Source organism: Heloderma suspectum, chromosome 7, assembly GCF_057233095.1.
Source record: "Heloderma suspectum isolate Gila_16-S chromosome 7, 16-S_ref, whole genome shotgun sequence".
Taxonomy (NCBI): Eukaryota; Metazoa; Chordata; class Lepidosauria; order Squamata; family Helodermatidae; genus Heloderma; species Heloderma suspectum.
Window position 1 is genome coordinate 54,567,888 of NC_139464.1, and position 26,059 is coordinate 54,593,946.

Below are 26,059 nucleotides of genomic sequence, written 5' to 3' on the forward strand. Positions count from 1 at the left end.
GGAGGAGGAGGAGGAGGGGCATGACTTGGCAGATGCAAGAGTCCGCTGTCAATCCAAGAGGGCAAACGTTATGAGAGGAGTGAGATGCTCTGCCAGGTTGACCACCCACCAGAGACAAGGGAGGGAGGACCCACCCTGAAGGAGGGGCTTAGAAAGCTGTTTGGGTTCTGTGTAGTAGCCTAATGTTAGTTTAGTGGCAACTCTCTTACCATGCTAAAGTGTTCCCTATTAGAAAGCTCTGGATTAGGTAATTAGGCCCTGGGGCAGTCTCTGGGCTTCTACCAAGTCTGTATTGTTCGACCGGCTCAAAGAAGTACCGACTTGAAGGTCAGGTCTCTGCCTGCTGATGGCACAGCAGGAGGGCTCGTAGTTCTGATACTGTGTGGGAAGTCGTGGTTGCGTAGGAAGCTGCCTTATCCTGAGTCAGACCCTTGGTCCATCTATCCCTGCGTTGTTGACACTAACTGGCAACGGCTGTCCAAGGTTTCAGGCAGGATTCTTTTCTACCCTACCTGGAGACAATGTGGATCGAACCTGGGACCTGCTGCATGCCAAGCATGTGAGCTACAGCCCCTCGCTTTATACTTCAGGTGTGTGGTGCCCCAACCGCATGCAAGTGGCACTTAGTGCTAACCACGCCACCATGTTTCAGACACTAGTGTCGACTACTAGTTGCTAAAGGTGTCGAATGTACATGATGGGTGACTGTAGGCTTTTTTTTGTTTTAGGGTATAGAAAAGCCTTGCACAGGCACAGTGGGATTTTATTCCCTCTCAACAGCAGCCCCAGTGTTGCAAGTGACCTTCAGGGCCTCTCCAGAAATGATACTTTTAAAAGTCTTTAAAAACTTTGATTCCTGTCTCAAAAGTTTATTGGTACAACAACTTTTGGTGTGGTGCAGTCAGTATGAGTTGATTTCTACCTGCAATTTCAGTAGGGTTGAAGTAGTTTTCCCATCTCTGGCTGAAGCTTTACAGCGAGACATTACAACGCTTAATCTCATTTTCAAATGTCTTCCAGGATATGGTGAGCTATGACCTCGCTATGTGCCATAATGCTGATGAGTTTTCTTCCAAGGTTTGATGAGGTGAGGAAAGTAATCTTTTGGTGATTACACTGCTTCATAATGGTTGTGTAACTTTGGCTCAAAGTAAATTAACACTGATGCTGCCACCTAATCTAAAGAGTGCTTTTGTAAAGCACTAGATGGTTACTTTGACATTTGGGGGGGTTGCAAATTGGTTTCTGTGGCAGGAAAGGCGTGCAGGTGTTCCATTCTGTTTTTCCATTGGTAGCCTGCTAGAATTTGATCAAGAAGCAAAATCTTTTTTGCTTAGCCAAAAATACAATTTTCATTAAAAGATGTTGGCTTAATGGCACTTGATTTTTCATTTTGTTTATGATATATGTATCAAGTTTCTTCTCCCTTTCTGTTTTCCATGAAAACAAGACACCCAGAAGTTTCTCTGGGGGGAACTAAAAGGGCATGCCAGCACTGCTGTCTGCATCTGACCATCCAAGTTGCCCTTTTCTTTCTCAAAACTGTTCTGTGCTTTCAGAGTTTCACCTTTCCTGGTTCCCAAAAATGTTTGTAAACATTTTAAATGACTTGCTTTAAAAAAATAAAATGAACTTGTTACAATGCCCATCAGCTGCCAACTGACCACAGCTAAATTTCAGATGATTCAGTAGATAAACTGAAAAATGAGGTTTTGGAGGAGTTTTGTCTCTTTGCATAATTTGCAATTGCCGTTTCCATCTGTGACATCCATGTTTTCTGTAATGAGAAAAAAAACCCTCTATAAACTTAACAACTTTTAACAAATACAAGTAACTTAGGGTGTAATCCGATGCATGTTTAGACAGAAAGGTAGACATGCTGGCTGGGGAATGCTGGGAGTTGTAGGACATTTTTCTGTCCAAACATGCATAGGATTTCACCTTTAAAAGTGTCATACACTCTTCATATAGATACTAATATATATATTAGCTTGTTTATCAGGTGGTGAAAGTGGCTTCTAAACTGCAACAGTAATTGAGAAATTTTCCCCCAAGTAAGTAGGCTGTCTTTTGGTGGAGAAAAAAGGAGATAGATGTGGTTTATCATGTTTATCATATTTTCCTTTACATAGATTTCAGGGGCTTGAAATTACTGATGAATGCTCCGGTAAGCAATAGCAATGTGTTCATACTTATATTTATGGTTGTTGTTGTTTTTAATAAAGGGGTGTCTTGCTCTGGTATTGTAGGGACAGTACTCAAGCTATGCAGGCAAATACTGTGTGGATACATTTTATGATTTTATGAAATGTTTGTAAAATACATACCTTGATAGACTCAGTCTGTGCTTGTAGTAAGAAGGCTGCTATGCACTGTTGATACCTATTTTCATGCTGTATTAGAAAAGCATTTCGTAGTCCAAAAACTAAGAAAATAATTGATATATAGTAAGACAAAGCTTCCACTTTCACTTTCCACTAAGCAATGATTCCACTAAGCAATGAATATCTCTCTTTCAGTTTGAAACATGGCTGTTTAATTGGATAACCAGACAACGTGTGAAGCAGATACTCACACCTCATTACCGGTGTGTGCTCGTAAGCTACTTCAGTGGAACCTATATACAACCAACTTTTTTTTAGGTTGCATCAAATGTCAGTACTGAGACTTGAGGCCCATCCACACTAGGTTTTTTAATTGGTACAGCAAAGTCTGGCTCACCTGTGCAAAACACAAAACACACTCCAACCTGTTGTCTTGATGCTATTTCTCCTTCAATATTCCATTTTTTCCTGACCACATTTATAATAAGGTATTGTTTGGGGGTGATTGCAGTAGCCACGTTATGTGTGTTAGAATCTAATTGTATTATAACTCTTACTGATGGGAATGGCTTCAGTGCTGTAGAAACTGTTTTGCAACACTCTTCCCTACCTTCACCTTTGACCTCAGATCAGGGGGAAGTGATAGGTGGGCAGGAAATCATAGTTGCACTCCATTTCCTCTCCTTTGATGATGGGGTGGCTGGTCAGCTTTTCAAATTTTTTGCAAGGAGGGAGGAGCATTAATTCTCAATGCACACCTTACAAAGCTGTGCAGCTGTGAATAACCTCCTTTTGGTGGTTATTTCTTATTTAAGATGACTTCCCCCCTACCATTAAACCAGTATTATGAGATAATATATTTTGAGAAGGCTATTAATGTATTAGCCCTCAATGGGATTTTCAAGGGCTGTTTTTCAACTTTACACAAGACAAATGATTTGAGCCAATTATATAACTTCATGTAACAAACATACCTTGATTAAAAATTAAATATGCATTCTAAAAATACTCCTAGTCCTATCCAATTTCTAAGTGTCAAAAAACTGACCGCTGAGCTATTAAAAATGTCTGTGGAATTAAATAATTCCTGAGGAGTGAGAGTACATGATTAGAGTCGGTATAAGTACTGAACTGCCTGGAAATCTCCAAGGACTTTTGTTCTACAAATGAAAGCATAACATCTCATGTGCTATTTATCTCCTGTCTCCTATCTAGTTGTCTCTGTTCTAATGTCAGTGCTGCTACATGTTCTGTTTGGCATCAAGGGAGGGCAACTCAATAGTTATGAAGAGGATTATAAAATAATTCCCTCCCCCCGCCCCACCCTCCCAATTCTCATCAATGCCAAGAGAGATTTCAGCTTAAATGATTCTATCCAAAGTCTGAACTGCCTGAGTTACTGGCTAAAAAATGTAATACATGGGTTGTAGCGATAGTGGAAGCTGGGTCTGGAAGCTTTAGTCTTGCTGTTTCTATTTTGGCTGCCACCACCTGCATTGCATGTGCAGTACATCTTAAATTGCCATGGCAAAGAAACAAACATAAGTTGTCTCTTCTGTTACACCTGCATGGACCCAATAGTTTTAAGAGCTGAAGGGGCTTTGACTGATGTATCACTTCCTGTGCAGTACATTCATCTTTTTTTGTGGGTGGGGTGGGGTGTGTGTGTGTTGGTCTCACAGTAGTCTCTGATGAATCTTATTTTGAAGACCTGTAAACAGTGGAGGCTGGTGGCTCCGATGTCAATGATGGGGCTATGAATCTGCCCTCGGTTTCAGTCAGAGCTCTAAAGGAGCTATCCAAGGTGCCAAACCTATTTGGGGGATTGGATTCAGCACCTTGGATAGCTCCTTTCCAGCTGTTTCTGACTGAAACCCAGAGCAGATTTACAGCGTCTCTGACAACAGAGCCACCAGCCTCCATTGCTTATAAAAATCTGAACAGAGACAATAGTGTAGTGGGGTGAGTGTGCACATCGCAGGCAACAGTGCCTCTTTCATACCACCGTCAGCTCTGAAATATCTATTGCCTGTCTTCTCCAACCCTGGCAATAGAAGTCGGAGGGACATAAAGCGGGGAGACTGGGCGGAAGTGAGAATTATATTTCAAAAGGTTCATTTCCACTTGAATAGTTAGAATGAATGGTTTAAGTTTAATGACCAACACCACTGCCGGTGCTAAAGTGCGGCAGGCCTGTCTCATCAAATTTGATTCCCGCCAGTGCACTTCCTCCTAAATCTGCCAGGAATGCCGCCAGTAACCCAGCACTGTGTACGTTCTCTTTGCTATGATGGTAAGCTCTTGGACCCTGTGTACATCCAGAGGCTGTGAGGAGGAATCGGGGCTAGCCCTACCATTAGACAGAGTGAGGCAGCAGCTTCAAGCAGCAGATGCTGGGGGTGGGGCAGTAATGGCAGCCCCCAGCCATTCTGCTCTCTTGAAGGACAAAGCTGTGTGGGCCTCACAGCCTGTCCTGTGCTCCCTAAAGTAGCCTGCTGCTCTCACTGGTGGTGGAGGACCCTATCCTGTTGCCATTGTTGAAGTAAGCTTCAATGGCAGTCCAGGTGGCTTCTGTACATGGAATGGGGGGCTATCTTGTCCTTTGCCTCAGGCAGCAAAATATCTTGAGCTGGCCCTGGGAAGAATTGAGATAGGAGGGTTGAAATGAAAGGAGACACCTCACTCAAGGGGAAGCAACTGACCCCTGTGGATTAATATTTTTTCTAAACATTTTCAAGAGGGCTATTTTATATGGGCATGCAAAATATCTAGCCCTACATACATGCAGTACCCCTGCTTAGTATTTTAGAAGTAAAAGTTACCTAAGCCATACTGAAAAAATCTGTAACATACCTGTTACATGGAACGAATCAACATTTTTTACTCTCAGCCTGTCTAATGGAATAGGTTGATCGAGCACGGTGCAATAACTGCCTTCTTCAAGCAAAGATTGCAACTCAGGAGTGAAGACAGGGTAGACCGGTATTAAACTCGAATCAGAACCCCCATATCTCTGAAATAAAAGGAAAAACTATTATACTGACTGAACATCCCCTGTGTGTTTGTTCTGGATTGTAATTGTAGTATTTCTTACATGCAGTATTTGACTTAAATTCTGGAATTGCAGCTTGTGAAATGAGGTCACCTTAATCAAAATTCCCTCACAGTTTTTTTTTTTTTTTAATTCTGACATGGCACTAGCTTCATATCACAGAAACCAGCTGTGATTTTTTTTTTTAAATCAGATCTATCATTAAATAGGTATATACTTGACAGCTACATTTAAGGCACAATCCTATGGACTGTGCCCTCGCTGCTCAGACGCCCATGGACTCGGAGGCTTCCGAGATTCCTATGCCCTGCTGGGATGAAGCTGGCAGGGCGGGAGGAGCAGTGGAGGTGATCGTTGCCTCCCTGTCCTCCGATCCACCACCTGCCTTTCCATTCTCTTATGCTGCCACCTCCTGTCACTGTGGTCTTAAAGGGTTTGGCCAGTTGCAGGTTGAGGTTGAACTGTAGGGGTTGGCTACCATCTTCCCTTTCTCTTTCTCAATGCCACACTGCATACTGAAAAGTGACTGCCACATGTAAACAAACTAGGTACGTATATCTCTCTGCAAATATTATCAGAATGTGCCCTGAATGAGGTGCTGGCTTTACAAAAGAGTATGGCAGAATTGCAGTGCCCTATTCCTCAGTTCTTTGCTATTGACACATTTGCTATATCAGCAACACACAACCCTTCCCTCACCATCTTTAGTTTAAAAGAATGATTTAAAAACATTTCCATAAATATTTTCTACACCTACAGACCAAAATGTATATAAATAAAACTGGAATGTATATAAATTATAATTATTATCTACCTTTTTATGCCGGCTAGGTTTGGTAATCAGTAGCAAATCATCAAACAGAAAGAGGTAGACATCATTAAGTCTCATATGTTCTGAGGAACAAACAAAAAAGTAAACTGTGGTGTGTAGGGAGAGGGGTAAAACAAAACTAATATTTCATTTCCTGAATTCACCATTGCATTGACTAAAAGATTCAAAGCACATTTTTCCAGTTTCAGAATTCTGGGAAGTTTGTTTTACTGGATGGAACATAACTTTGGGTTTTACTTCTCAACCACCTAATAAGTAGACCTTTTTCTTCCATTGCCCCTAGGCTACAGAGTTTGTTAACCCCACCCTCATCCACAGAAGATGAGAGGCTGTTGGAAGAGGTCCAGGAGCATGTTGTTCTTTCTCACACACACCCCTTCAAGCTATGGGTTAATTTGCTCTTGCGTTTTTAAAAGCAAATGGTAGGTACAATGACAGGAGTCACTCAGGGTGCAAATTAACAGCTCTGGATGCATTAGAGAACCTTGGGTGCAAACAAGGGTCACAAGGGTGAGGGTGGTGGGGTTGGGGGAGGATTTGTTATGAATAAAAAGACTGGCATGTGCACTATGTCTAGTAGTAGTACTAGTTTCATTCTGTTAGACAGCTGTCCTGATTTGCTCTGCTGTTTACTTAGCCAGGGGACTATCACTCAGTAAAGTTTGCCAAGCATTTCACTTTCTGGATTCAGTCTGCTTTATCTAGCCACTTTTGCTACCACTCTTTTGGAAAAGTATGTTTATTTCAAAGATCTAGACTTTGGTAATTTTTTGGTTTTTCCCTCCTCAGGAATGGTATGGATACCTTGCTCTCACATTTATTTTATCTTTGAGAATAATGATTTTATCAAGTTTTAGACTTCCGGTTGGAGCCAATGTCGCCCTGGCAGCATTCTGCGGAGGCTCCACGGGACGCTATCTCAAACAGCTTTTAAAAGATTGAAAAACCTTTTTATCTTCTGCTGGAACTAAAAGGGGAAGCAGGAGTACCATCTGGATGAAATCTTGGAAGAGTAGCTCATTTTGCAGAGCAGCAGAAGGGCTGGGCTCCAAGGTTAGTTTTCCGGAGCAAAGACATTGACTCAAAGCTGTTTTGAAACTCATATCTAATTAGGAGAACACAGGGCTGACGAGCTCCAAATGTAGTTTTTTAGTGTTTATGGATTAGAGAATACCAGCAATACTTGAGGACCTGCAAAATTTGTTTAAGGAGAAGAATGGCAACATCAAAAGGAAGAAAAAAAGGAACTGGACCACCGCTGACCCCCTCACACCTCCCTTGGCAAAGCCTTCTAGAAGTGATGGAAATACAGAGGAGCTCCTTGCTTTGATAAAAACTTTTGTCTCTTCAACTGTCAGAACAGGCTAAGAGATTGGATACAATCCAAGATTCCATTACCGCCCTTCAGGGGGCTGTGGACTTAATTAATACTTCTCTGCAAAAAACAGAGGTGAAAGTTAATGACCTGCAAGATCGCTTATCAGCCCAAGAGATTACAATGAAAGCTTTGTATAAAATCCTGTCTACTAGAATCTCACAACTGGAAGCATTTACATGAAGAGCAAACCTACGCATTATTGGCATCAAAGAATTACCCGCCGACATAAGCCTGTCTAAATTCTTGAAAAGGTTCCTGCATGAATTATTTGCTTGCCATCTGATTATTTACTTGACATTGAACATGCATTCTGTGTTCCAAGTTCAGTGCATGGTGTTAAAGGGACTGCTGTTACTGTTATAATTCAGTTTGCAATAAGATTATGCTGTTTCCGGATTACACTAAAGGAATTGCTGATAAAAGACGACAATTCACTAAGGCAAGAAATCAATCAAGACAAGTGAATCTAAAATACCACATAAAATACCCTGCCACATTTTGCATCCTCGTTGAAGGACAGATGAAAAAGTTTTTAAATCATGAAATGGCAGAGGTTTGGCTTGTTGGTAAAGCACGGGAGACATCTATTTCAGTCCCGTGAGCTGGGAATGCACAAACAATTGTCGCCTGTCGGTTTGTTTGGGTTATAAGGTCCAGGCAGTATGCCAGAGATGATTGTTTACATATATCCATTTTTTTTCTCCTTCCATTTTCATATATATATATGACATGATATACTGTATACAAAATTTTGGTTTGTGGGTGTATAGAAATGTACACACTCATATATATATTTAGAAATAATATCTAAAATATAGATAGTATAAAATATACTAATGATTGTTGTTGATTTTGTTTTTTCTTTTATCCTCAATATATATTTTTTAATTATTATGAGTATTATTATTATTATTATTTTGAGACTATGATTAGTAATATTCCTGGTTGGTTGATTTTAGCTTTATCATCATATATTAGCTGAAGAGCATTTTATGGCTAGGGGAAAATTCATAACATGTTTCTTTGTTATAAATCTGAGGATATGTTACTGAAACAAGATGGATTACCTAGGCTGTACTGAATTGTAATATTGGCAATGGTATAATCTTTTAAGTAGAGTGATACTTGAAGTTTATCTGTAATATGTAACCTTCTCCTTTTCTTTTCTTCTTTTCTCTTAATACTTTTTCTTGTTCCCTTTGTTTTCTTGTTCTTTCATCTTTTGCCTTCTCTTTTCCTTTTATATTTTCTTTTTTGCTTTTCTGGTTGTTGCGGTGTCCCCAAGAATACTGTATTGTTGGAAACTGTAGATGGTGATTATGTTGTTGGTATTCTTTATTTCATTTATAAAGATAAAAAGTAGAATAAAAATTAAGTAAAAAAAAAGTTTTAGAATTATAATTAATGTGCATTATTCTAGCTCAATATGGATCCAATATTAAATTTTCTTTTGTATGTCAGAGGGCCAAATCGTGTTAGTTAATCATGTATCTGGCATATTCATAATAGAAGAGGGAGATCTAACTGTTCTAATTTTATTTAATTTCAAGTATGTTTTGTTCTAAATAAATGGAACAAGTGTCTACTGTTTTTACTGTTGTGCTGGTCAGTTATTGGAGTTAGTTTGAGTAATGCAAAAAAAATTGAATTAGTTTTATTTGCTGTCTTATATCTTATTTCTTTATCAGCTTGCAGTTAGAATGTTTTATTGTGTTGTAAGCTACCTTGAGCATTTTAATGGGAAAGCAGGGTGAAAATATTTTTAATAAATAATGTTTACATCAAAAGGTGAATGTGGGAAAGGGGAACTGGACCATTCCCTTTCTCCTGTTTGTCTCACCACACTCTGATGTTTCAGCCATTTTTCTCCTTAGTCCAGTTTGCTTTAATTATCAGAGCCAAACCTTGGAGAAAAATACCACGGAGCAGGAGGAGGAAAGTCAGGGGAGGGTTCAGCTCTCTTCACCCGCACATACATTCTGCAGGTTTTGTAAAAAAAACCCAGATCCCCCTTCCCCACTCTATCTCTAAATGGGGGGAAGAACAAAAGTGGCTACTAAACATAACGACTGGGTTCACACAACACGATAACCCACTATAACAAATGCTTGTTATATTAATGTATGTGCTTGCATTGTTAAGTGTAACCCAGGTAAGTTAGGGTTGAATTAATGTTTGGGAGTGATTGAAAGGTGGGAGGTGTGTGTGTGTGTGTGTGTATGGATTCTGAGGTTTTAAAAGGAGGGAGCTGACAGTCAGTCAGATGAGACCTTAGGGATTGAAGAAGCTACATCTAGTTAGTGAGGTTTTAGAACCAGGATTTAGAAGGGGTAGAGTAGGTAGGTTAGGGCCAAGTAAAGATTTATTAAAAATAATATATATCTATATCTATATATCTATATATATTTCTATATATATCTTTTTGTGTTTAATAAATTTTATTTGTTTGTTTTTATACAAAAATTCCATGTGTTTGTTTGGCTTATTGCACTACCATTAGAAAATCTATTTCTTCGTTACGTCTCCTGTATTGGGTAGAGGGAACCAGTTAGGCATATTGGGTGTCTCTTTAACTTAGAGAGTAAAAGGGACTGAAAAGGAGTGTCAGTGAAGATAGCTGACCAGACTGGAGGCAGATGTCCTGAGGTGTTTTTTACTTTCAACGGGTGGAAGGTAGAGAAGGTATAACTCGGGGCTGGAACATCACACCCACACTCAAGTATTGAGTATGGATTGAGTATAGGTTGTGTTGAACTGTGGGCTGTTGTCGAAACGTGGGTTATTGTGTTGTCTGAACCCAGCCACAATAACAAACTATGGTCTGTTAACCACAAACAAACCACAGTTTACAACCCAACAACAAACCATGGGTTCTCTTCATGGGTTGTTTGTGGTTAGCGAACCATGGTTTGTTAGCATGGCTCGGTTCAGACAACATGATAATCCATGTTCCAACAATAAGCCATGGTTCAAAAACTACCCATACTCAACCCTTGAATGTGGGTTATGTTGTGTGAATCCAGTCAATATCAACTTTAGCCCTCAATGGTTTTTGCTTACCACCTCCTTATGATTAGGTACCAATTGGCCAAAAGCTGTATTGTGGTCTTATATATGCATTAAAAATAATGGCAAACATTATCCAGATTTGGTTCCTAGCCTCTTCAGTGTGATGGAATAATAAGAAAAATTACCATTTTAAAGCTCAGAGTGGCACAGTATACTTCAGCCCTGCTATGCTTAGATTTTTAAGGTGATGTTTTTCTCTGGACTGACACTTCATCTGTGGAAGAATTATGGGCTTTCAGTTTGTTCTTGACAAGTAAAATGGTTAGTTATTGGCAATACTACATGCTTTCCAACTTGTAGTATTAATCATGGAAACATGATATTTGAAGGAATTATGTCTGGGCTATTCTCTTCAAAGAGATTCTGGGCTGATTTATAAGACAACCTTTAGGATGTGTCAGTGGTGATACATTTCTTGAGTGAATGTGGATTTGAGGGTTGCTGTGTTTCCATTGTAGGCTTCCGGTAAAGTGATGATGTGATTGCTTCACCATTGACACAGATCCTGACTAAGTCTAGGCCTTTTAAATCTATGGTAAAGTGCACAGACAGGGGAGACTGTAGAAACTGGAAGAGGGTTGTTCCTTCTTTTTATTTTGCATCGCTGATGTGTCACAAACAATTAAGACAGCTATATGTAGGCGAGTCTGCTAATAAAAATGTTTGTGGACTTATTTGCAATCCTGAGTCAACCACATCATATCAGAGCGCTGGAGGCAGGTCCGAGTAGCGGCTGCATAACATGTGGTTGTTCTGTGAAACATTCTGCCAGCTGTATATCCCTTTATTCCTTATTCCCAACTGTAACCAAGTACAAACTGAATCTGGCCACACATTCATCCCTTCTTCTTGATCTTGACACACATTTTCTCTCTTCCCTCTGATGTTTTCTCCATTTTTAGTTTAGATTGTAATCTCCTTTGAAGACAAGTATCTGTGTATTATTTGCTCATGAAACTGTATAAGACACCATGTTTATCGATGGTGCAGTATAAATAATATAATGCTTCCAGTGAAGTATCACTAAAGGTAAAGGTAAAGGTAAAGGTGTCCCCAACCAGTCGTGTCCGACTCTAGGGTGCGGTGCTCATCCCCGTTTCTAAGCCGAAGAGCCAGCGCTGTCCGAAGACGCTTCCGTGGTCATGTGGCCGGCATGACTGAACACTGAGGTGCACGGAACGCTGTTATCTTTCCCGCCGAGGCGGTACCTATTTATCTACTTGCAATTTCTTGCTTTCGAACTGCTAGGTTGGCAGAAGCTGGGACTGAAGACGGGAGCTCACTCCGTCACACAGCACTTGGGTCTTGAACTGCTGTCCTGCCGACCTTCCGGTCTGCAATTCAGCGTCTTAACCACTAAGCCACCGCGGCCCTTGAAGTATCACTACATGTGCCCAAAGAACACTCACCATGTTCAACCCATGTCTCATCAGCTAAAAATGTTCATGAGATTGAGCCCTTTGTTCCACTGAAAATGTAAGAGAATTCTATTTAATCAGTGTTGGTTGGGTATGGGGGCAAATGGCTAATGAGTGAAATTTGGCAAAATAAGAACGAAAATGCCTCACTTTTCCTGACCCCTCCCCTTCCTAAATGGATGAATTACTGTTGGATTAAAAATACAGTCTTTACCATTTAAGCCCATATAGAACACATCAGAGTTTTTTTTTCTTTCTCCAACTTTCCATGTATTGGGTTGTCCATTCAGGCTCAAATGATGCCTTTTGGAATTCATTCCACATGCATGTCACAGCCTGAATGGGTTATATGACTGATTCATTCAGCTGGTGCAGAACGCGGCGGCTTGCTTGATAAAGGCAGCTGCCGGCGTGATCACATCACTCTGCTGCTGAAGGAGTTGCACTAGTTGTTTTCCAGGCCAAATTCAAGGTGTTCGTTTTGACCTTTAAAATCCTATATGGTTCTGGCCCAGCCTGTCTCAAGGAGTGCCTCCAGCAACATCAGACAGGCTGCTCAACAAGATCAGCCTCGGATGGCTTTCTGTCTGTCCCATCATCCAGAACAGCTAGGCTGGTGAGGATGAGGGAGAGGGCCTTCTCTGTGGTGGCCCCCACTCTGTGGAGCTCCCTCCCTAGGAAACTCTGCCATGCCCCCTCTTTAATGAGGTTCCGCCACGCATTGAAAACTTGGTTATTCAGGCAGGCATTTGGGGTGGGTTAGGGTATTTTTAAACAATGTTTTAATGTATAATTTTACTGTTTTAAATTGTACTGCTGTACATCGCCCAAGGTGGCCAGGTGACCGGCCAGATGGGTGATTAAGAAATTTAAGAAATAAATAAATAAATAAAATTTATCACAAAAGCCATCACATTATGTTGAAGTTAGTATAATTCTTCTCTGAGATGGAAAAAAAACCCTCACAATTTCCATTCAGTAATTATTTTTAGTAGTACTAAATTGTGGTAAAACATTCAGTGACTTTTTGTCTAACTATCTGAAATAACTGGACATTTAAACTTAATCCTCTTGCAAGATGGCAATGAAAAATAATCACTGGGAACTGTTAGATAAGAGTTACATATGGGACAGGACAACTTCTTGTTTGTATGTATGGTGGCAATTAAAATAAAATGCTGTATTAATCATTCAGTAACCCAAACATTTAATTAAGGATCATCTGAACTTTTTGTTAGTACCAGGACCCGAAGGACATGCTTGTTGCTGTTGAACCCTGGCTCTGCTCTACAGAAAGATGATCACAGCTCAGCTCCATTGGAAATCAACAGGACTACTCTTAGATAGGACTAACTAGCCATATTGATTGCAGTGGGCTTAAGCGTGATCACCTTTCTGTGGATTGATGCCCTGATTTTGGACCATGGCCATTCACATTCATTTCTTCTGCACTTAGCCAATTAAATATTAAGAATTAGATGCAGGAAATATACATCGTTCAAATGTCTGGCTGCTGTGGATACTCATGGTTTGACTCACTTTGTCTACCTTTTGTTCATATTTTCTTTAGATTTAGAGATGATTCCATCCTGTTTATTGTCTAGCATAGCTGCTGAATGTGAAATGCAATGTTTACCTGCAAGCATTAATCTCCCCTCATGAACCAGGGATCTCTTTGTAGGTGACAAGATGTTTTCATTGGGGTTGTCCTTTAGTATGTTCTTGAGGCACTTGTGATGGAGAAAAAGAGAGAACCAATTTATAGGTGGGAAATGAGTTTGTATTTAAAAGTATGAGCAAGACCAATCATGTATGTCGCTAGAAATCAACTTAAATAGTTATGCTGGGAGGGGGGATAGAAATGGGCTGAACAGCCACGAAATCTTATATGTGGTTGGGGGGGGGGAGGAAAATACACAATACAGAAAATCCAAAAACAGCATAAAAATGGCAGCCCCCCTCCCCCGAAACACTGCCAAAGCCCATCAATATAAAACCTCATGCTTACAGACTTTTCAATAGAAAAAAATATCTTTGAATATTCTATTGGCACTTGTGATCTAATAAAAATACATAATTGTAGTTGCATATTGCAACCACTGTAGTTAATGCTGCCCTTACACTGATTACAACCAATGCGTGATCTCTCTTTGGCCTAGTTTCTTGTTCGTGCCATCGTCAATCAGCGCTGACTATTTCCACTTAGTGTTGTGACTGGCACGATCCTGTCATGATGACAGCATAGTGCATAAAATGGGAAGAATTCCAGAAATCACACACCAATCCCATTTGTGTGGGAGCTCCTAGAAGTGATCTGTGTTTTTCTTTGTGAGTTTCTATACAGGTGAGTATATGGGAAAGTCTGCACCTGTGCAGAGCATCTTTGGAACATTCAGGAACATCACCTATTCTGGAGTTACACCATAAATGGCACTGTTTGGATCTCCATGTTATTTTAAGAACTAAGATGAGCCATCCTTGGGCATATTTTCAATACCGATCAATAAATTGCTTACCTCAGGAACAAAAAATCTTTTGTCTTGATCCCAAAGTGTAGGCCAAATTATAACTTCCTGAAGCTGTTTAAATTTTTGGAAATTGTCCAGCCACTTTACTTTTCCTTCCAGATCCCCTGCAAGATAGATGAACCACAGAATAGCAAAATTGGATTAGAAATAGTAAAATCTCTACATAGTGCCAGATTATGAACCTGTCATTACTATGGGCATTACCATCCTCAATATGGAGAACTGAACGTCCTTTGTATTGATAAATTCTTGTAAAAGTTGACATTCTGTGGATGTTTGAATATGAGATCAACATTTGTCTTTATATGAAACGTGAGTCATTGGGTTTTTTTTTTAGTGTTGTTTTGTTCTGGTTTGAAAAGAATTATTTTATAGCTGATTCGTATAATGTTACAATTTTTGCAGATAGTGCAGGTATTCACATGTTTATGTTCCTGGGGAAACAATTTTTGCAAATTCCTTTGAGCACAGTCTTCATGCATGTATAGTTGAGCAACTTGGAACAACTCCCAAAGATATGATGTTTTGACCTTCTCCTACTCACGTATGGATTTTTCCACCTTGTTCTTAAGTGAACCAATGATGGCTTTCTCTCCTGCCTCTGTATTTTTCCAGATGTTCCTCAGGAGGAGGGGATAGCGGGTCAGTTTGTGTAAAGGTGCAACTAGGAATTCCGACAGATGGAGTCGTCTGCACTGTTCATTCTGTTCACACCACTATTGAATACAAAGGGAGACCATGTTAGGAAAGCCCTCTGAAGCCATTAGTCTTTTTTTGAAAATACTTTTTTATTCTATTTTTTATCTTTATAAATGAAATAAACAGTACCAACAACCTAGTCATTATCTACAGTTTCCAACAATACAGTATTCTTAGGAGGACACAGCAATAACAAAAAAGAAAAAAGAAAAAACAGAAGAAGGAAAAGGAAGAAGAAAGCAAGAAAGAAAAAGAAAAAATATTAAAAATTTACTTAAAAGGGTTAAATTAAAACTCCATTACACAAAAACTTTAAATATCATTCTACTTAAAAGTTATACCTATAATATTGCCAATATTACAATTCAGTACAGCATAGATAATCAACCTTACATTTCAGTATCATACCGTCGGTCTTATAGCAAGGGAGCCAGCCGACAATTCATTTCTAATAACCATATATTGCCCTTCAGTTAACATATAATAGTAAAGCTTAACAATTTAACTAGCCAAAAATATTACTAATCAAAGTCTCATAATAATGATAGTAATAATAAATGAAGGAAATTAAAAAGGATAAGAAATAATAACAAATCATTAGTATATTTTATACTATATCTTTTAGATAATGTCATTTCTAAATCTATGTATGAATGTATACGGATCTATACACACACAAACAGGGATTTTATTATACAGTATATCATCAAAGCCATTAGTCTTGACAGAAAAAACAATTTTTCATACCACGGACCAGTTATCTGACGTACAAACAGTGTGTGTGACTCTTACATGAAATAAATGCTATCACTTATTTTTATTTATTTATGAATATTTATAAATCACTTAAATCTACAGATTTCAAAGCAGTGTACAAAAAGCATAAAAACATAAAACCAATACGTGGAATAGGCTGAATCAACATGTCCATAAGAATAACACAGATGGTAGACTAAACTACACTAGGAAGGCTTGTATAAACAGATGTGCCTTCAACAAGTGCATAAAAATAAGCATGGTTGCCACATGTCTAATTTCAGGGGGAAGGTTATTCCACATTCTCAGCACCACCATGCTAAATACCCTGTTCTGAGCAACCATGGACCAGACCTCAAAACCATGTGGCACCAACCAGAGGGCCTCTCCAGATGACCTCAAGAAGTGAATGGGTTTATAAGAGAGAAAGTGGTCTCTCAGGTAACTGGGTCCCAAGTTGCTGAGGACGTTCTTTACTACTACAAAACAAGTTGACAGCGTAATTCCTTCAGCACAGCCGCAATATGCTGCTGATAGGTCATCCTACTGAACAACCTAGCTGAAGCATTCTGCATCAGCGGCAGCTCCTGGATCAGCCTTAAGGGCAGCTCCGCATGAAGCTCATTGCAACAGTCCAGCTCCATGATGACTAGTGCTTGGGCTACTGTGGCCCAGCTCCAAGAACAGCTGCGGCTGGCATACCAGCTGAAGCTGGCAAAAGGCACTCTGAGTCACTGAGGCTGTCTGAGCCTCTAGCAGCAAAGATGGATCCAAAATACTCCCAGACTGTGCACCTGATCCTTCAGAGGGGATGTGGCTCCATCCAGAATGGGTCACATCCCTCTTTCCTGCACCTGGGAACAAGTCTTGCCCACAAGTCTTGCCAGGATTCCATTTTTATGGCCCTCATCAGGCCCACCACTGAATCCAGGTACTGGAGGTAACGGAGAAGGGTGTCCTCAGCATGCCATTATTATCTTTATATCCTGCCTTTTTTTTCTCTTGCAAGGAACTCAGGCAGCTTACATGGTCCTCGTCCTCTCGGTTTTATCTTCACATCAAACCCTCTGAAACACCGTAAAAAGCCTTTGGGTGGGAATGGACATGTTACACAAGCTGGTTTTATCTGGGCAAGCTCACTCAATTGTGTCTGGACTGTCAGAACAAAATATGTATATTTGGGGAAGATATTGGAGCTGCTTTGTAGCATCATCTCTATATAGCTACTAGTATGTGGGAGTAAGAAGCATTCCTCATTTTTATAGAACATGGATGATTGTCAACAGGGGGCAATCCAACTATAAGTGACATATTGGCTAGGTCTTCTGGAAACAAATGAGCCATGAACTTATTATTTGGCCATAGGCAAGCCGGTATATCTCTCAGCCTAAGCACCCTGCCCCCCGGTCTGCAAAATGGGAGTTGATTATTAATACTGATTTAAAATAAGGTATTCTTTACAGGATTATTCTAAGAAACACTGAGATAAGACCTGGTTTGCACATAGCAGCAATTCATGGACTGTTTAATCTATGAATTGTTGGGAGTGAGGGAGTGCACAGCCTCCCACTCACTCACCCCATTTCTGGATTGTTTGATGCAACATCTGAACCAGGAGGTCTGGGTTGTTGAGGGACAAACAACCCTGAATTTTAACCCAGAGTTTTAACCCAACAACAAACTATGGGTTCAAACTCTGGGTTGTTTGTCCCTCAACAACCTAGAGTTCCGGGTTTAGATCATATGCAAAGTGGAAGTGGTGAGCAGCTAGGAGGCAGCATGCTTGCTTGCTCGCTCCTACATGGCCCCAGCAATTCATTGCATAAAACAACTCCTGGGTTGTCATCTCAATCATTGTGAACAGCCAAAAGAGGAAAGGAATCTTTGAGTCCAACCCTATGGATTAGAAATACATATGGAGAGGCTTGTAGAGCATGCCTTTCCTGCCCTGTCCGCCCCTCAGCAGCCCCCAAAACCCCAAACATATTCTGAGGGTTGCGAGGAGCCTCCTGAGTTCTGAGGCCGGTTGTGGTGCAGGGAAAAGCACCACAATTTACCTCAGGAATTCTCCCAAAATCAGGTGGAGGCACTTTCAACGAGTGATCTCCCATGTGGGGGAGGTGCCTCTGCCTTATTTTTTGGAATCCCCCCTTTCTCTTCAGCCCCACCTGCCACAGCCCACCCCATTCATGATGGTTCCCTCTGATCCTCAGAAGATGCTTGTGTGTGCGGGGTGTGTGTGTGTGTGTGTGTGTGTGTGACTCAGCAGGGCTTTTCTACATGAGGCTCTTAACCCACCACTTTACCAAGCCTTCTGTTTCCGGATTCTTTGTAGGATTAAGATCGGCTCCTTTACACATTTTTTTTCTGGAGTTTTTCTTTCTCTGCCTTTCTATCTGTTCCATTACACAACCACTAGGTGGTGCTGTTCTATAGCAGAATTGTACAACTACACTAAAATTTCATGCCACCAGTCAGGATGTACCAGACTTTCCTCATTGGAAAAATAAATGCTATTATGGTTGCAAAGCATGGGAGAGGCCCTGGAGGATGACAACATTGTGTAACGCACCTGCAAAGCACCGTGAGTGAGGAATCACGACTGTTCAATAAATACCTCATGCAGAAAGGCTCTAAATGTGAAGGATTATTTACACATCCAATACTCTTTCCTACCAAATAACCTTCAGGGAAATTCCTGTTGCAATATTTGTTCAGTTGAAACTGCTCAGTTCTGTGCAGGATATTTCAAATGTAATGTGATCTTTGCTGTAAATTGGGTACACACTGAAAAAGTGTGTTTTCTTGGGAAAGGCACCAAGCAGATTGTCATGTTTAATATAATTCCGATATTAAATATATTTCCTATGGAAGCAATGTTTTGTTCTGCACAGTGTAGTAACACTTCTAAGATAGCAACCAACTTTTAAAAACTGTTGATATAATATGCTAGCATTACTTTCAAATAGGTCCCAAAATCTTCCCTCTTCTTCAGTTTTTCCAAGTAAAAGATAGCAGAGGTGTAATTCAGGCAGTATATCTGGTGGCTCAGACACAGGTTCCCTTGGAAATACTGGAAGACAAGCATATGAGATATTTAGCATCAGAAGAGTACAAAACACAAGCCCATACTTTATTGGTCTTAATATTATAGTACTCGCCTATTTATGCTGTAACTCTGAGCTTGTGTATATGAGCAGAGATATTTCAGATAGTTCATATCTCCTTGTGACTTCATGGTTGCTACCATGGATTAGGGTGGCCACTTAGGGAATGCCAAAAAGAAGAAGAAATGCATCACCAAAAGGAGACACATATTTGCTTATGCTAATGTATGCATATAGATGCAAATGTAGAAATACTGTAATTTAAATAGAAATACAACAATCTGACCATAGTGGGGGAGATTATTAACCAGGTAACCTGTGTGTCTGCTCAGTCCAGGTGCTAACCGTTGACAGTCCACTTCAAGGCCTCTGCACTCCCTCCACAGTCACAATGCTTCAAATAGAGGACATCTTGAAATAGTGGAGTGTCTTCTGTAAAGTTGGACACATGGCTACCCTACTGCAGATCACCACAGCCTGGGCATGATCCAGCTATAGCTTAACACTTTTTCTAGTGCTTGGGTCATATACACACTTATTTAGAAGTGATTTTCACTGAATTCAGTAGGATTTATGTCTGAGTAAATATACATAGGATTGTACTACAGTTCACTCCCAATGAAATTAAAGGGGTTTAAAATGGTTCATCTTTGGCTGGATTGTACTCTTTGTTTACAAAAAGACTCTTGGGGGATTTTAATGGCATACTCCTGCTGATCGCTTAGCATGACCAAGGAAATGATTAATTCCAGAGGGGCAGCCATGTTAATCTCTCGCAGCAAAAGCAGAGTCTTGAGGCATTGTGCAGACGAAGAGCACAGTTCTTCTTGCACTGGGCAACTGTCCAGGGTCTGTGTGCTGGTATAGGGTGGAAGTGCCCCTCCACCGGCAGAGGAAAGCTCCACAAATGGCAGGGAGACATCTGCAATGACGTCTCCCAGTGTGCCTGCGGAAAGCTCTGTGGATGTCAGGGTTGGATCGGAGCCCAGACAGCCCCAAAGCAGTTCTGATTCTGAGGAAGAGTTAGAAACCGCGGGAGAGGAACCCGCGTGTGTTTCAGAGGAGCAGCCAGGGGGAGAGCCCCTCCTGGCAGACATTCCTGAGAGTGATAGTGACCCTGGCAGGGAGAGGGAAGCGCAACAGCAGTTTCTGGATGATAGGTGCTGGCACACCGTCAAGAGGGAGACGGCGGGTGCTGAGAGGAGGCGCTCAGCCCGCTTGGCGCAACGGCAACAGTGGCGCCCCGTTGCCCCACGGGAAAAAGGTGGACTCTCTCCTCCTAGCCCATAAGTACAGAGGTTTCCCACCTTCTCCTCCAAATGGAGATCAACTGATTCCTAAGGTTAGAACCCCCGAGTAGGCAGCTCTCTTAAGTCTCACTCGTAGGATCAAGCAATTAGCATCTGTAAGCGTCATTAGGTGGAATGGGAATAAAGCCTTGGAAAACAGCCCTATTGTCTGCGTGTTGATTCTTGCTACCTGAGGATTTCAGAAGGCGGCGGGGGTGACCTCCTGACAGTAGGTGTACATCTCCCACTTGCAGTGTTCCTGTCAGTAGTAGGCTCCAAACTAGCATGTTCTGGGAGCAGCTTGGAGGTGGCCTTGCAGGGCTGGCCCAAGACATTTTGCTGCCTGCAGGGAAGGATAAAATGGCGCCCCTCCCATTCCACATATTGCCAGTGGGACAGTGTCTCCATTACACCCGAGGACAGCAAGTTGGCTTAGGGAATGCAGGACAGGCTGTGTAGCACCCACAGCTCTGCCCCCAACACCTTACTGCTGCCCCCTTTGCTCCCCAGCATCTGCCCCCTGAGGTAGCCACCTCACTCTGCCTAATGGTCATGATGGCCCTGTGGCCTTGGATCTGCTGGGATCCAAGTTGCTTAATTCCTGCAAGAGGCTCCAAGTTCAGGCCCATTAACTATGCCAGCCTGGAGCTTGAGTAGTTAATTATGTCCCATTCATTTCAATGGAAGAGGAATGAAAAAAAAATGGAGATCCACTGGGACTCTTTGTGGGGAAACCTGCTCTCCCATACCACCTGCCCTGGCCAGCAAGAGCCAGCGAGGCCTTGGAAATGGAAGATTGTTCACCACTTCAACTCTCTTCCACGTCCCAATTTAAGATTTTGCTGCCAAGTTGCAACCCTATGCCTACTTACTTGGAAGTAAGCCCCATTGAACTCAATGGGACTTACTTTTGAGTAGACCTGTACAGGATTATACTGTAAGACATGCATTGTGATGTAAATACTTGTCAGCCAGAGCTTGCTTAATTAGCTATATGAAGTAGTTATAGAAGTACAGGGAGAAGACAGAATATATTTTAAAAAGTCAAACAAAAACCCAACTGCTTCTCTCCCACCTTATTTTCCTGTAACTTTTATCTCCAATTTACCATTGATCATGTCTACGCATGATCAAGACTAAATGTGCTTGTTGCTGCATGATGTAATGGGGTGAACACTCTCGTAAAGACTGAGTGAGATATTGGCGTAGGATAACTCATTTTTTCCGCTTCCCTCAAATTACCAAGTGCCGTTACTGAATATATGTTGTTACTTTTACCTTTGTGAGCACAGAGGTGAAATCCATGGAGGGTGTAAGTTTGACAAGGTGATCCTCTATAGCGCTGTAGAAACTGTTCACAAAACTGAGGCTCACCTAGGTAGAGAAAGATCATTATTTCAGATGCCTTTTGGATAGAACAATACTTTAAGATGCACAGTGACTACTGATGCTTTAGAGCAGTGGGGGACCTTTTTTAGCCTGAGGGCTCCATTCCCTTCTGTGGGCCACCTGCCAGAGGTAAGTGGGGCCACACACACTTATTCACACACCCGGTGCCAGCTCCAGGCTTTTGAGGTCCCTTGGGCATGACACCCTCAACAGGCCCCCTCCCTCAGGGAGTCTACCTTCTCTCTGTCGTTTTGGTATTGCTCTTCCTCATCGTTTTGCTTCCACTTGCTTCCTTGACAGACAGAGAGCCAGTGAGCATGGAGAGAGTGGCAGCTATTGCTTCTCCTTCTCACCACCACCGTTGTCTGGGCCAGAGCGAGGGGCAGGTGAACAAGCAGGTTTCAATGGTGAAGAGGAGGAGCAAGTCCAGGGGGCTCTTGTCAGTGGGCCCCTGCTGAGATGTGGGCCCTCGGCAGCTGCCTGACTATGCCTGCCCTTGATGCTGGCCCTGCATACACCCATTCTCACCCATAACACACGCACACACACACGCCTACCATGATGTGGAGAAAGTTCTATGCTGTCTGGTGGCCGTGATGCCCTGGGGTAGCCACTGGCACAGCAGTGCAAATGACACCTGCTTTATTGAGACCAGGTCCCAGTTCTGCCTCGATCCATTGATCATGGCACTATCACTGGGACCCCACCATCCAGCCCCCTTGCATTATTGTGCTTGTGCACTGCAGCCTTGGGGCATGACTCGAAATGGAATGAAAATGTTTTACAAGGACTTATGTCTCCTTGGAAGGTGGAGACTATGAGAGCTACATCTTCTGAAGTGTCAGTGTTAAAGAGCTTTGGGTCTTTTTCTGGCTAGTCTAGAATAGTCTAAGAACTAGTTAGGCATGAACAGACAGAAAAACATTTTCCAGAATGTCATAAGACAGATGTCAAACATGTCCAGCACACACAGCTTCATGGCCTCAAACTGTTACCCAGGGACTGCATGTCATGTAATTGAAGGCCATGTTTGACCCAGAGCCTATCCTCAGCTGGTTGTAGACAAATGTGCTAGGAGGCCTAATTTCATGTATTTTATATGTCTCATTTCCTCCAGAGCGATTCTTTAAATAAGCAGTCCCGAGACTGCTTTGATCCTGTTACTGTTGTTACTTTAATTAGTTAACCATCATGTTCAATCAGTCGCATGACATGTCACAGTGCAGATACATTTTGTTTACTGTCAATCTACAATTTAAAGTTTGTTTTTGTCACCTGATTTAATTCTTCCAAGTTTGCAAAAAGTAACCCAGTGTCTACATCTGGGAGGAGCTCCTTGCTTTGCAGGTGCCTTAATGTATCCATAAATACCTTTGAAAAAGAGTAATCCCCAGTTATTTCTTATCCAAATCCTTGAACCCCACTGTTGCCACAGGTTCCCTTCCTTCAAGAAGGCATTTCTTACCAGTAGAGGCTGGTGACTCCGATGTCAGTGGGTCTGTAAATCGGTTCTTGGGTTCAGTCAGAACTCTAAAGGAGCTATCCAAGGTCCTTTAGCATCATGCCTTGGATGACTCATTTAGAGTTCTGACCGAAATCTGGAGCGGATTCCCAGCTCCACTGACATCGGAGCCACCCACCTCCACTGTTCCCTACCCGAGTCCATTATAGCTCTAGAACAGGAGAAGGCAATCTTCAGGCTTGCTGGATCTACTTTTTTGGTGTGTTTTCCCCCACCAAGAATTCCGAGATCCACCAGCTGGAGCCAGGTAGGAAAAACATATGCTTAGACCTAAAAGAATTCTGAGCTCGGAAATTGTTTGTACCAGAACTGAACTGAGCTCACGGTCCTTCCCTGCAACAATTAAATCCACTTTTGTTTACTTCTCCAGCCCCCACTCCCACTTTCTTAATTTCAACAGTACAATTTAAAGGGCAGGAGTAATTTGCTGTTGCCAACGTTAAACTATTGGGAGTTGGAAATCCTGCTGGTTCTATTTCCAGTCACCCAAAGATCTACCAGTAGATACTGATCTACCTTCTGCCCACCTGTGCTTTAGAAAATATAATAGATAGTCTTAGTGGAGGCTGGTGGCTCTGTGAATCAGCTCTGGGTTTAAGCCAGAACCCTAAAGGAGCTATCCAAGATACTGAACCCAATCCCCCAAATAGGTTCACCACCTTGGATAGCTCCTTTAGAGTTCTGGCTGGTTCTGACTGAAACCCAGAGCAGATTCACAGGGCCACTGAGATTGGAGCCATCAGCCTCCATTGGAGAGCCTTCATTTTAGTATGTCTCTGATGTACATTTCCCTCTATCACTCAACAGCCATTCTGTGACCCACCCCACAGTATTCCACCAAAGATCCAGCACTTGAACAGTCCCACTATTTATTTCTAAGAAACCTTTTACATTCTGCGTTACTGAAAAGTTGAAAAAGCAGTATCCTAGTTTCAGTAAAATGACCACTCAAACTGAATTGGGCCATCGTGATGACTTCCACCTTGATAAATTTAGGCTGCAATCCTATACACACTAAGTGTCATTGAACTCAATGAGACTTAATTTGAATAAACATGTACAGGATTGTAGTATAAGCTACCCAAATGGTAGGTACTACTGGGTAGTATAGGACAGCTTTCCCTAACTTAGTGCCCTCCAGATGACTTGGCTGGGGATGGTTGGAGTTGTAGTCCCAATGCATCTGAAAGGTACCAGTTTGAGGAAGGCTGGCATAGAATTGTACTTACCATAACATGTCTTTTCAAGGAGTACTTTGCTAATCTCTGAAAATATTATCTTCATTTTCTGGTGTAGTGAAAAGAGCCTTAATTGCTTATTATAATTACCATATATTATTTATTTACTTATTGCATTTCTATACTGCCCATTAGCCAAAGCTGTCTGGGCGACTCACAAAACAAACTTAAAACTACAAAATACAATAACATAGTAAAATGTAATACCCCCCACCCCGAAGTTTAAAATAGAATAAAACCAGAGTAAGGATCAATAAAAAAGCCAGCAGCAGTGCAAAGATCTAAAAATGCGCTAACACAATTTTTAAAACCAAAAGGCTAAAAAGCCTGGGAAAAAACCAAGGTCTTCACCTGGTTCTGAAAAGACCACGATGTAGGTGCCAGGCAAGCTTCTCTAGAGAGGGCATTGCACCACTAGGGTGCCATGACTGAAAAGGCCCTTCCTCTCCTTAGAAGCCATCCACCTCACCTCATTTGGTGGTGGCACTCAGAGAAGGACATCTGAGGGCCGATCTACATTGCGCCTGCTATCGCAATGAATTCAGTGTCCCGTCGGGTTAAACACTCTTGCATTAAAACGTGATTATCCACACTCACCCATTTTCCCCATTGCAATGCTTCATTGAATGTGCAAGCTCAGTTCACACTCGAGCGCTGTGCTGTTTTCTTGCTGTTTTCCTGCGCGTGCTTGTCTGATCTCGGAAGCTAAGCAGGGTCGGCCCCAGTCAGTAGTTGGATGGGTGACTGCCTGGGAATCAAGCTTCCTCCATTGAGCAGGGGGTTGTTCTATCCCTTCAAATGAGACTAAGTTTTACCCCCTCCTATCCCCTGCTCTGGATTTTTTTTAAATTAAGGCATTATCTTCAAAGAATCGTGGCTTCTCTGCGATGTTTTTTCTTTCTTTCTAATTCAGGCATGATCTTCAAAGATTTGAAGATGAAACATCTTCGGATCTTCGAAGATCATGCCTGAATTAGAAAAAAAAAAAAACATCGCGGAGAAGCCACGATTCTTCGATGATAACGCCTTAATTAAAAAAAAATAAATCTGGAGCAGGGGACAGGAGGGGGTAAAACTTAGTCTCATCTGAAAGCCGGAAACTCAGAGCACATTAAGGGGAAATACCAGGATATTAGGGTATTGAAAACAAGAGCACGGAAGCGGGAAATTGCGTTCCAATTTGAGGCGGCTACTGCGTAGTGTGAAAGATGGGTGGTAAAACCTCATTGGAAGCGAAAAACCTGTAAGTGTAGATTGGCCCTGAGTATGATCTTGGGGTGCGAGCAGGGGTATATGGAAGGAGACGGTCCTTCAGGGAACCTGGACCCAAGCTATTCAGGGCTTTGTAGGTTAATACCAGCACTTTGAATTGGGCCTGGAAACAGATTGGCAGCCAGTGCAGATCATACAGTACTGATGTAATATGATCATATTGGCCAGTCCCCATTAACAATGGTT

The 26,059-nt window shown here is 41.7% G+C and overlaps 1 protein-coding gene across 5 annotated transcripts in view; it reads right to left on the reverse strand.

Annotated features, from left to right (window-relative positions):
• Positions 1–745: 745 nt before the first annotated feature.
• The window catches only part of PLEKHG7 (pleckstrin homology and RhoGEF domain containing G7), a 39,147-nt gene continuing 13,833 nt past the window's right edge, over positions 746–26,059 (reverse strand). For 2 of the 5 annotated variants that reach the window (XM_084810272.1, XM_084810270.1), the window contains exons 8-17: positions 23,117–23,212; positions 21,731–21,826; positions 19,016–19,129; positions 15,146–15,317; positions 14,590–14,705; positions 13,710–13,803; positions 6,191–6,270; positions 5,178–5,337; positions 2,328–2,425; positions 746–1,777 (exon numbers count right to left, since the gene is read on the reverse strand). In XM_084810272.1, coding sequence (XP_084666398.1) covers positions 1,670–1,777; positions 2,328–2,425; positions 5,178–5,337; positions 6,191–6,270; positions 13,710–13,803; positions 14,590–14,705; positions 15,146–15,317; positions 19,016–19,129; positions 21,731–21,826; positions 23,117–23,212 — 1,134 coding nt within the window. In that variant the 3' untranslated portion in view covers positions 746–1,669. Of the gene's footprint in view, positions 1,778–2,327; positions 2,426–5,177; positions 5,338–6,190; positions 6,271–8,653; positions 8,920–10,747; positions 10,870–12,064; positions 12,124–13,709; positions 13,804–14,589; positions 14,706–15,145; positions 15,318–19,015; positions 19,130–21,730; positions 21,827–23,116; positions 23,213–26,059 lie in introns of those variants that run through there. The other 3 variants (XR_014784365.1, XM_084810273.1, XM_084810274.1) reach the window with 3 other exon arrangements.